General features: G+C 35.6%; 1 protein-coding gene across 3 annotated transcripts in view; it reads left to right on the top strand.

Moving 5' to 3' along the window:
• The window catches only part of VPS13C (vacuolar protein sorting 13 homolog C), a 187,272-nt gene that overhangs the window by 86,381 nt on the left and 88,381 nt on the right, over positions 1 to 12,510 (top strand). For all 3 annotated transcript variants that reach the window (XM_047735663.1, XM_047735661.1, XM_047735662.1), the window contains 6 exons: positions 737 to 853; positions 2,356 to 2,459; positions 2,668 to 2,835; positions 3,313 to 3,617; positions 5,368 to 5,515; positions 10,696 to 10,804. In XM_047735663.1, the coding sequence (XP_047591619.1) occupies positions 737 to 853; positions 2,356 to 2,459; positions 2,668 to 2,835; positions 3,313 to 3,617; positions 5,368 to 5,515; positions 10,696 to 10,804 (951 nt within the window). The remainder of the gene's footprint in view (positions 1 to 736; positions 854 to 2,355; positions 2,460 to 2,667; positions 2,836 to 3,312; positions 3,618 to 5,367; positions 5,516 to 10,695; positions 10,805 to 12,510) is intronic.

Raw genomic sequence — 12,510 nt, 5'->3', positions numbered from 1 at the left:
TTAACAAGCATATTAGAATTCTAGAGGGAAACGAGGAATCTTAGAGGTCATTTAGTTCAGTCTTTTGTGTGCCATTTTCCCCACTTCTGTCCTTTTCTTCAAACAAAATCATATGTGGATAACTGCTATGTAAGGCAAAGGTAACTAGTACTGTTTATTAAAAAAATATATATATACCTGTTTTTGTTCTTTGGTGCTGGTGGGGATACTTTGGGTGAATAATAGGGAAGAAAACCTCTATTTACATTGAGCTCTTCTTCCTATCAGTGGCTCCTGAAGAGGCTCCACAGAGGGTTAGTTTTCCCTTCCATTTTACAAATAAGGAACTATTTACAAATAAGACTCAGAGACATGAGATTAGTGGTACAGGGGTAGCATCTACTTGGACAAGAGCCCAGGTTGTGGATCAGAAAGAATTCAGTTTAAATCCTGACTCTGCTACTTAAATTAAGTGACCAAAGGGGCATTATTTAGCTTCTCTGAGTTTCAGTGTCTTTATGTTATTTATTTTGTAGTTTTTTTCTTGCTTTTGAGTTATTAAAGTAACATATATCATTACAAAAATGAAACTATACAGAATATATAGAGCAAAAAAGATATTTGAAATCTGTAAGAACTTGAGAATTTTATGATTTCTTAAAACAGAACTGTGGATCACTTAATTTGAGGAAGAAATCTTTAATAGAGTTTGAATTACTAGAATCCCATGTGATAGAATGCTTTGTTTTATTTTCAGCGGCTGTATCCTCTAAAGATAGGGACATTATTGACTTCAGGCTGTTTGCCAAATTGAATGCTTTCTGTGTCACTGTTTGCGATGAGAGGAACAATATCGCTGAAATCAAGATTCAAGGTAAAAGTTTTCACACTGTTAAAAATTGTTTAAAAGATAACTTTAAAAAAATGTTAAAGAGGGGCGCCTGGGTGGCTCAGTGGGTTAAGCCGCTGCCTTCGGCTCAGGTCATGATCTCAGGGTCCTGGGATCGAGTCCCACATCGGGCTCTCTGCTCACCAAGAAGCCTGCTTCCCTCTCTCTCTCTCTCTCTCTGCCTTCCTCTCCGTCTACTTGTGATCTCTCTCTGTCAAATAAATAAATAAAATCTTTAAAAAAAAAAATGTTAAAGAATATGTAAATGAGGACTCTGAGCTGTGAAAACTGGATAATTTTTTTTTAAAGATTTTATTTATTTATTTGACAGAGATCACAAATTGGCAGAGATGCAGGGAGAGAGGGGCAGGGGGGAAGCAGGCTCCCTGCTGAGCAGAGAGCCCAATGCAGAGCTCCATCCCAGGACCATGAGATTATGACCTGAGCTGAAGACAAAGTCTTACTTAACGCACTGAGCCACCCAGGCAACCTGGATAATATTTTTTCTCATGACATAATTGAACTGCATGTTTTCCTTGCCCTTTGGGGTGTAGATGCTGGTCAGAATCTGACCATCAAATTGAAACACACATACTAGTATTTTGAATCTTTCTGAGAGTTGTCTTGGAAGTGAAAAGAGATACTAATGTCCATGTCCAATGTGGGGATGCTGTTGATGAGCTGGGATGTCAATCCAGAATTTAGGTTAAGGTCTGTGAGGTCTATGCTTTATCTTGATACAAATCCAAAACAACCTTATAATGAAGAGAAAACCTGTGAGTCCATTATGTTCTTTTAGGCAAAAGCTGCTAAAACTAATCTGACTCTGTCTTTTTCAACACATTGTGATCTTAGAAACATAAAGAATATGTTTAATGAAATTGTTGAATAACTTAAAGACCAAAAAATCACTTTTTTGTTGTTGTTCTTTCCAAGCTGGCAGTGTATCTATAGTGAATTTGATTCATGAAACTTAAGCTTCTGTGTAAATGACTGGGTATAAGATATAAAGGATTTCCTAAAACCCCAAGATAATCAATTTGTTCTAGGTGTAGTTTTTTCAGAAGGTTGAAAATTTAGGTAATTGACTTAAAAATGAATTTATAGGTTTCACTGTTTATAACAATAAAAATATATAATATTGCAATTTATCAGTTGGGAGTTCAAATATAGCTAAATTTTTTTTTTTTTAAGATTTTATTTATTTATTTGACAGACAGAGATTACAAGCAGGCAGAGAGACAGTCAGAGAGAGGAGGAAGCAGGCTCCCTGCTGAGCAGAGATCCCGATGTGGGACTCGATCCCAGGAACCTGAGATCACGACCTGAGCTGAAGGCAGCGGCTTAACCCACTGAGCCACCCAGGCGCCCTATAGCTAAATTTTTTTAAAAATCATCCCCAAATAAAATTATACAATGAGAAGAAACATCTTAAGATCTTATTATGGTATGTCTTTAGAAATTGTAATGATATAATTTTTTTTTAGGTCTTGATTCTTCTCTTTCTCTTCAGTCAAGAAAACAGTCACTATTTGCCAGACTGGAAAATATTATTGTCACAGATGTTGATCCTAAGACAGTCCATAAAAAAGTAGGTGTAATAAGTAGATAGCTAATATGTTTTGATAATTAAATATGATATTTTATTTTTAAATATACTTTAAGAGATATTAAGGAAATATGTTTTCATATACAAGTGTTTGCTTCTGTAATGATTAAAAATGTAAGCCCCTTTTAAATGAAACTGTATTTTGTCATTATTCTCTTGGACAGAGTACATTCAAATCTCTGCTTTTCAGGCTGTATCAATAATGGGAAATGAAGTTTTTCATTTTAACTTGGATTTGTATCCAGATGCTACTGAGGGAGAGTCCTATACTGATATGTCTAAAGTGGATGGAGTGGTATCACTGAATGTCGGCTGTATTCAGATTGTCTATCTTCATAAATTCCTCATGTCACTTCTGGTAAAATCTCTATTTATATATTGATTTTTCAACTTAGAAATACTCAAGTAAGTCTGGTAGTTGTGATTGCAGATCCTACAACTTTGGGTTTTAGGACGTGCATTATTTTGATTATAGATGGTATTTATGTTTTAATGTAGAGGTCAAAACCTCTTTTTAACAGCTGAAATCTGAGTCACTTAATGATTTTTGTCTGGAACTAAACTTATTTTTTGCTAAAACATAGTGAAACCAAATTTTCAAGTAAGGAAATAGGGAAAATGCTTTTTTCCCCACTTCCCTTCCTCAGCCAAATACCCTTAGTCCTTATCAGGTAACTCATAAATACAGATGAATGATCAGTGATTGCTTCCTAATTCTAGATAAATAAGACTCAATTGAAAGTTATGTATCAAAAAATAGTGCATAGATAAAAAAGAAGATTGCATTATTAATGACGTGCTTGTCGTTTTCTCCTTTTCTACTTTGTGTCTACAGAACTTCCTGAACAATTTCCAGACAGCCAAAGAGGCTGTAAGTGCTGCCACTGCTCAGGCTGCAGAAAAGGCTGCCAGAAGTGTGAAAGATCTTGCCCAGAGGAGTTTTCGTGTTTCTATCAGTATTGATCTGAAAGCACCAGTTATAGTCATCCCACAGTCTTCCGTTTCCACTAATGCAGTAGTGGTTGATCTTGGGCTAATCAGAGTTCAAAATCAGTTTAGTCTGGTGTCTGGGGAAGACTATTTAGACCCTCCAGTAATTGATAGAATGGACGTGCAGCTAACAAAGCTCAAGCTCTCTAGGTATATTCTATTGCAATAATTATGGATTTAAGTATTATTTAGCATTTTCCATGACATTTTGTGTACATTGAAATTCCTACCGACAGTGGTTCTGTTGCACAGATAATTTATTTATTTATTCGTTTTTTAAAAAGATTTATCTATTTATGAGAGAGCGAGTGATAGCAAGAGAAAGCATGAGCAGGGGTTGGCAAGAGGGAGAAGCAGGCTCCTTGCTCAGCAGGGTGCCCAACGATGTGGGGCTTTATCCCAGGACCCCAGGATCATGACCTGAGCAGAAGGCAGATATTAATGGACTGGCCACCCAAGGGCCCCTGAATAGTTTATTTTTTAATCAGCTTTTTATTTTGAAAACTTTCACGCTTACAGAAAAATTCCAGAAATATTACCATGGACAGACTTACAGTCCTTCACCTAGGTTCATCAGTTGTTTACTTTTGCTTTAACTCTATGCATATTATTATCATTTAAAACAGCTTTTTAATTTTTCCCGTTGAGATGAAATTTATATATTTTCTTAGTTTCATGTGTATAACATGATTCAATGTTTGTATATATTATGAAATGATCACCACCATAAGTCTAGTTAACATTCATCAGCACACAGTTACAATTCTTTTTCTTGTGATGATCTTTTAAGATCTACTCTCTTAGAAGCTTTTAAATATACAATACAGTGTTATTAGCTGGTCACCTTGCTGTACATTACATCCCCAGAACTCAATTTATTTTATAACTGGAAGTTTAACATTTTTTGCTGAACCTTTTGAGTATAGACGTCTTAGCCCTTTGCTCTAAATACTTTAGCATGTGTCTCCTCAGAACAAGAACATACATCCTCTTATATATCCATGTTGCAATTTTCAAATTCTGGAAATTTAACACTGATCTGTCAGTAATATCTAATAAGCAGTCAATATTCAAATTTTACCAGTTGTTCTAGTAGTGTCCATTATAGTAATTTTCCCCTTGGTCCAGGATCACGTATGGCAGTATCCCATAATACTGAGGGGGATTTTTATACTGATAGGTACTTGCTCTGGAATAGTTCTTCAGTCTTTCTTAGTCTTTTATGATGATGACAGTTTTGAAGAGTACAGTCTAGTCATTTCATGGAATGTCTCAGTATGGTTTTGTCTGAGTGATTCCTCATGATTTAATTGAGCTTGTATATTTTTGAAAGTATCTCTGTAAGTAATGATGTATCTGTAGAGCTCCTACCAGATGAACATGAAAGTCTCTATATAATACATTTTAAAATCATTTTCTACCCCATCCAAGGAGATTTAATTATCCTGAATAAAAAAGGAAAATTATAAGGCATGTCCAGAAAATAATTCTAGAGAAGAGCTTTTTCAAACTCTTTAGAAAATGCTAACTGTTCATCTTGTCATTTTTCAAAAAAATCTCTCTATCAATGCATGTATACATGTATACAATATATACATATATTCAGTACAATACAAATCCAGTCCTTGTACAGCTGTATTTGATGATTCCCCCATATATTCAACAATATGAATTTCTTTTTAAAATTTAATCCCTGTGTGACCTACTGTTTGAAGAAGGTTTTCTTAATGGCTGATTATGTAACTGTCCTTAAAGTGAACTATTGATTGAGATTAGAAAATAAATAGCACTGTTTCAAATCACTGTTTAGAGCAGCAACTTTTGATTTTATGTCTTTTTAATGATAGGCTGCATTTCCCTTCTATGTTTATGTATATATATCAATTACATTTTTAATCAGGACGGTGATCCAGCCAGGCATCTCCCATCCTGATATTCAGCTCTTGCAACCAATTAACTTGGAATTTTCTGTAAATCGGAATCTAGCTGCATCTTGGTATCACAAAGTGCCTGTTGTAGAAATTAAAGGACATCTTGAGTCAATGAATGTAAGTATATGAGTGAAAAAAAGTCATTATTCAAATTTTAGATTCTGAAGACTTTCTTATTATAAATCAATATAATATGTGAAATATTTTCAATTTCAATATTTCAATAAGATATTGTCCAAAAAGATGTTTATTATTTAGCAGAATTTAATCTTCAGTTAAGTGTTACATAACATTTATATATGTATGTATGTATATATGTACAATTGATATACAGTGTTAGTTTTGGGTGTATAACAAAGTGATTCAACATTTATATACATTGCAAAATTGTTACCATAGTAAGTCTTTTATCATCTGTCATCTTACAAAGTTAATATCGTATTATTGAATATATTTTCCATACTATATATCACATCCTCATGACATTAAATTATAATGGAAGTTTTCACTTATTAATCCCTTTCACCCATTTCATACCCCAGTTCCCCTTTGCCTCTGGGAACCACTAATCTGTTTTCTGTATCTATGACCCTGGTTTTTGTTTTGTTTTTTAAATTTTACATATAAGTAAAACCAAGCTGTATTTGTCTTTCTCTGACTTATATCATTAGGCCTAAATGTTTTCTTTGGATAGATAAGCAGTAGTGGAATTGCTGGATCACATGGTCGTTCTGTTGTTTTTTTTTTTTTTAGGAACCTCCATACTGTTTTCCATAGTGGCTGTCCCAGTTTTCATTCCTGTCAATAGGGCTTGTGGGTTCCCTTTTCTCCACATCCTTGCCAGTACTAGTTGTTTCTTGTCTTTTGGGTAATAGCTATTCTGAGTGGTGAGGTGATATCTAAATGTGGTTTTGATTTCATTTTCCTGATGAGCAGTGATGTTGAGCATCTTTTCATGTATTTGTTGGTCATTTCTGTGTCTCTTGGAAGAATGTCTATTCAGATCCTTTGTTCATTTTTTAACCAGATTTTTTTTTAATATTTTATTCATTTATTTGACAGACAGAGACCACTAGTAGGGAGCGAGGCAGGCAGAGAGAGGAAGGGAAGCAGGCTTTCCGCTGAGCAGAGAGCCCGATAGGGGACTCGATCCCAGGACCCTGGGATCATGACCCGAGCTGAGGCTTTAACCCACTGAGCCACCCAGGTGCCCCAGGTTGTTTTTTTTATTACTGAGTTGTATGAGTTATTTATATATTTTGGATATTAACTGCTAATCAGATATATGATGTGCGAATATCTTTTCCCATTCAATTACCTTTTCATTTCAATAATGGTTTCTTTATCTATGCAGAAAGTTTTTAGTTGATATAGTTCCAATTGGTTAGTTTTCCTTTTGTTGCCCTTGTCTTTAGGGTCAGATCTAAGGAAAAATCTCTAAGACTAATGTTAAGGAGCTTAACACCTTTTTTTTTTTTTTTTTTTTTAGGACCTTTATGGTTTCAGGTCTCACATTTAAGGCTTTCATCCATCCAAGAAAGTGGTCCAATTTCATTCTTTTACATGTAGCACTTAAATTTGAACACATCCAAAACTCTTCTACCCCCTACAGACTTTGTTTTTGATGTCCCTTTTTACATGTTTTATTTTTACTGCTTTTGTTTTTTAACATTTTTTGTAGTTTTATAAGTGATTAATCCACTACCTTTACTACATATTTACCTTTTCCAGTGAGATTTTTGCTTTCATATTTTTTCTCTTTATTAATTAGTGCCATTTCTTTTCATCTTAAGTCCTTTTTTAGAATTCTTGTAGGACTGGTTTAGTGGTTATGAACTCTTTTAACTTTTACTTGTCTGAGAAACATTTTTTCTTTCCTTCTACTTGAATGATAAACTTGCTGGGTAGAGTGTTCTTGGTTGAAATTTTTTTTAGTACTTTGAATATGTCATGCTACTCCTTTGGCTTATAAAGTTTTTTCCAAAAAGTTTGCCAATAGACTTATGGGGTTTCCCTTGAACTTAACAAGTTGCTTTTGTCTTGCTGATTTTAAGATTCTCTCTTTATCTTTTATTTTTGACATTTTAATTATAGTCTGTCTTAGTATAGTGCTCCTTGGGTTCATCTTTTTTGGCACTCTCTGGGCTTCCTGGACCTGGATGTCTGTTTCCTTCCCTAAGTTAGGGAAGATTTCAGGCATTATTTCTTCAAAAACTTGTCTGCCTCTTTCCTCTCTCTTCTTTTCTGAGACCTCTATAATGTTAATGTTCTTCTATTTGTTATTGTCCCAAAAGTCCCTTAAGATAGCTTCATTTTTAAAAAAATTTTTTAAATGTTGTTACTCTGAGTTCTGTTCTTTATCTTCCTGTTCACTGTTTACTGATGTGCTCTCCTTTATCTAGTCTGCTGCTGAACCCCTCCCCCACCCCAGTGTATTTTTCAGTTCTCAGTTTTTGTATCTTTAGTTCTATGACTTTTGTTTGGTACTTTCTTATATTTTATATCTCCTTGTTGAAGTTTTCACTGTGTTTATCTTCTGAGTTCAGTGAGTACCTTTATGATGATAACTTCAATTCTTTATCACGTAGATTGCTTATCTCCATACCATTGAGGTGTTTTTCTGAGGTTTGTCTTTCTGAGATTTGAAAATATTTGTTTCCTCATTTTGTGTGACTTTCTGTGTTTGTTCCTGTTTATTAGGTGAAGCAACTGCTTTTTTCAGTCTTGATGAATGGTTTGGTTTGGGTGATGGTTATTCTCTCAGCCTTACCATAGCTTGTGGTTGTCTCTTGAACTTTTGTGGTTGTCGAAACCACCTGACTTATTATTGGTATGCCCCCATTATTTAGAGCATACCAAGATCTTTCAGTGGATCCAAGTGGAGGAATTTTATTTAGCACCTAGTTTCAGGCTTATTGGAAGTCAGACCCTCAGGCAACAGCTTTTAAAATATGCAAACATATACAATCCTATGGGACTGCAGTCATAATCTCTGCTGGGCTCTAGACTAGATTAGAAGATCTGGATGTGTCCATTGAGCAACAACTGAAGAAATTGGTGTATTGCTTTGGTGTATAAATAAGTATATGAACTCCTTTCTGGGAAGTCTTGTCTAGCTGTAATGAGGCCACAAGGATGTGCAAAGGTGGTGTCTCCTTGCTTTCATACCCTGAAAGCTCCTCTTTGGTCTCTAGATGTGTGGGAAATCTGAAGTCTGTCCCGTAGGCTGATGCTCAAGGTTGAGTGACTAGGTCTTTTTCACAGACTGAGGATGTGCTTTAGTCTGCTGTCTGTGCATTGCCCTGGGGATGGTAACTTACCAAGAACTGTCTTTCTGATCATACGGTTCTGTGGAGCTCTGGAACACCAATCCTCTTGGCTGGGAGGGCCAGGAGATCGTGGGTGTTCCCTCTGTGGATTGCATAATCCTGCTGGCTTTAGGAAGACATCTGTGAGTGCAGGTTGCAGAGCATGCTCACTGGCTTCAGAAAGGCAGTGGGAAAATGTCTTGACTGTGTGTGCCCAAGAGCTTCAGCAGCAAAACAGTCTAGTGCCTTGTTTGTCTGTGTACTGACTTTAGGCTGGGGGTGGGAAAATGCCAGGACAGCTCACCAGCTCCAGCCATGGGTGTGTCATGACTGCCTGCACTTGCAAACATTAGCTCGAAGTGGGAGAACTCCAGCACAGTTTTGCTCTCTAGCCCAGGCAGGTTGCAAGGGAGCACTGCAATTGCCAGTGCACTCCAGCCTCAGCAGGTGTTGTGACTGCTCCCTCACTCATCCTAGCAAGGCTCTGGGAGGCTGCCCTGTCTGAGCTCTCCTCTCATGCCAGCGGGCTTTATGGAGAGTACAACAAGGGCATCTGCTAGCATGTCAGTCTCCCATGAGTATTTCAAATGTCTCCTGCTCCTCCAGCCATTGCCCCCAAATCAGCAAGTGAATTTCCCTCAAATATAGTCTAGGTATTTTTCAAACTGCTGTTTTTTCTTTGGATCTTGGGACAAACCCTTTAAGAGGGGAATCTCAGTTTGGGACCCCTGGAGGTCAACCCTGTTGATTTTCCAAGCCAGGCATTCCTGGGGCTTCTCGCTTTGGTGCAGATCACAACTCTTCACTCTTCCATGAGAAGTGCCTGTCTGGTGAAATCCTTCTCTTTGGGGTGACACAACACTGGGAGTATAGGCTTTTTTGGAAGACCATGTCTCCCTGCCTCTCCAGCTCATCTCAGTATGGTCCTTTTATCTTTTGCTTTGAGGAGCCGTTCATCAGGATTCAGGTCTTTCTCAGAGAAGAATGATCCATATGTAGTTGTAGATTTAATGTGTACATGGGAGGTGAGTTCAGAATCTTCCTATGCCACCATCTTGGACCCCTCTTCATTGTTTAATTTTTAAATTTGCTGTACGTACACAATAGCAGAGATCTCTGTATAAATTATTAGTATATTGCATCCCATTTTATATGTTCTATACCCATACTTTTAATTTTAGTATCCCCATAGCATTGAGGGAAAAACTTGCTTTTCATATTAAAGACAGCCTTTTTATTTCATTGGAGTTGTTATTTTAAAAAAATGTAGAATTTTCATTTTTTTCTGAATTTGTTACTTTTTAAAAATTATATGATCTCTTTAATCATCTTTCACTATAATTTATATGTTAAGTAGATGGAACAAATACAGATTTGTAAATCACATTTTTTCTCCATTTTATTATCTGTGAAACCAAAAATTTAAAAATGAAAGAAGTAGTGAAATACTTGAGTGCCTAGTGAATATATAATTTTTGTGTTAAGGTTATTCTTTCTTCAACATCTTATAAATTGTAATTTATTTTCTATTTTAAAATTGTTTCATTTTATCTATTTTTAAAGGAATTTTTAAAAAGGATTTTATTTATTTGAGAAAGAGAGAGAATGAGCAGGGGCGAGGGGTAAAGGAAGAGGGAGAAGCAGAATCCCTGCTGAGCAGAGAGCCTGATGCAGGACTTGATCCCAGAACCTTGGGATCATGAACTGAGCCACCCAGGACCCTAAAGGAATTTTTAAGAAAGATTTTATTTATTTATTTGGTAGAGAGAAAGAGAGTGCACACAAGCAGGGGAGTGGCAGGCAGAGGGAGAGGGAGAAGCAGGCTTCCTGCCGAGAGGGGAGCGTGACATGGGGCTCCATTTCAGGACCCTGGGATAATGACCTGAGCCAAAGGCAGGCACTTAACCAACTGAGCCAACCAGACGCCCCTAAAATGGTTTCATTTTAAAATGAAATGTCTTTATCTTTTCTTTTAATGATATTGCACAGGTTAATCTCAATCAAGAAGATCTTAATCTTTTATTTAGAATACTAGCAGAAAATCTTGGTGAGGCTACTGAAGACTTAAATAAAATGAAACCAGGAGTACAGAAGACAGGTAAGAGACTGACAGTAGGTGGCATAATCCACATAGCTATTTATTTTACAATTTAGCAGGGGAGACAGACAATAAAAATGACATAAGCAAATATATACTTAAAAATTGTGATTTGTATTACCATGAAAACAGAAGATGTTTATTTGTTGAATAAATATTGCATAAAACTGTAGTTAGTGCTGATGGACTCTATTTAGTTATGGCAACAATCATTTATAGGTTCAGAACTTTTTCCAAGTTGTATTAAGTTAGGAGGAACCATAAAGAAGCATTTTAAATCTGGTGGATTCCTGGAATAATTATTGAAATTGCATATATACAAATAAAAACATTCAAAGTTGGCAGCAAGCTATGGTAGCATACTTAATCTGATTTTTAAATTAGGTTTTATGGTAAAATATCTTTAAGAATTGAAATATTTGATAAATTAGCCCTCAGCAAAGAAAATACTGAAAAATTGTACTGCAGTAAAAACTTAGAGAATTTATTAGTTGCAATGGCCTTTTGACTTAAGGCAAAGTAACTACCAGACCTAACTGCTTTATATATGTATGTTACATACACACAGACATATAGTCAATTTTTTCAACCAAATGGCACTATCCTATAAATGTGTATATGTGTATGTATTTCTGCACTTTCCTTTTTTCTTTCAAATAACAGTTTATCTTGGTGTCCATTCTATATCTGTAAATATATTATGTGTAGATCTGTTTCATTCTTTCTAATGGCTTCCTAGATTAAATTCTCTTGAAGTATTATAATTTATTTAGCAAGTCTGTGTTGATGGGCATTCCAGATTGTTTTCAGTCTTTCACTCTTACCACATTGCATTGAATATCCTTGTCCATACACTTTTACAAGTGCACATGTATCTGTAGGGGAAACACCAGGACTACTTGATTAAAGGGTTCTTAATATTTATTAACTTAATGTATGTTAAGTTAATGAATTTAATTAACTTAATTGAACATTTTTGACACATCTTGCCAATTGCTCCCCTTAGAACTTGTAGTAATTTTGTACTCCCACCAGCTTGTTTTTCTATATTAAAATTTTTGCTAAATTGCTAAGTGAAAAATGGTATCTCACTATATTTTTATTATTTAAAAAAAAATTTTTACTGTATTACAGAGCACAAACAGTAATAAAGACCACATATCTTAAGTGTACAGTTCATTGAATTTTTATGTATAGCTATACCAGATAGCTAGTAATCACCATGGTTAATACATAGAACATTTCCAGCTTGCCCCAGAAGGGCTCCCTATGCCCCTTCTTAATCAGTACCAAACACCCACCCGCCCTCAAATCCACCCAGAATTAACTGCCATCCTTATTTGTAATACCACAGGTAGATTAGTTTTGCCTGTTCTTGAATTTCACATAAATGGAGTCATACAGAATGTACTCTTTGGTTTTCGGCTTCTTTCAGTCATTATTTTGTTTGGGAGATTCCTCCGTGTTGTTGTGTGTAGCTGTAGTTCTTTCATTCATTCGTTTGTTTGTTTGTTTTACTGTGTTATGTTAGTCTCCATACAATACATCATTAGTTTTTGACGTAGTGTTCCAAGATTCATTGTTTACATATAACAATCCTGTGCATATTCAACATCCGAACGAATTAGTATTTATTTTATCCATTCTACCTTTGATGGAAAGCATTTGGTTTATTTCCATTTTTTGACCGTCTAGAATAAAGATGC

Source organism: Lutra lutra, chromosome 7 (assembly GCF_902655055.1).
Source record: "Lutra lutra chromosome 7, mLutLut1.2, whole genome shotgun sequence".
NCBI lineage: Eukaryota > Metazoa > Chordata > Mammalia > Carnivora > Mustelidae > Lutra > Lutra lutra.
Note: the sequence above shows the minus strand (reverse complement) of the source record. Positions and strands in the feature narration are given on the sequence as shown.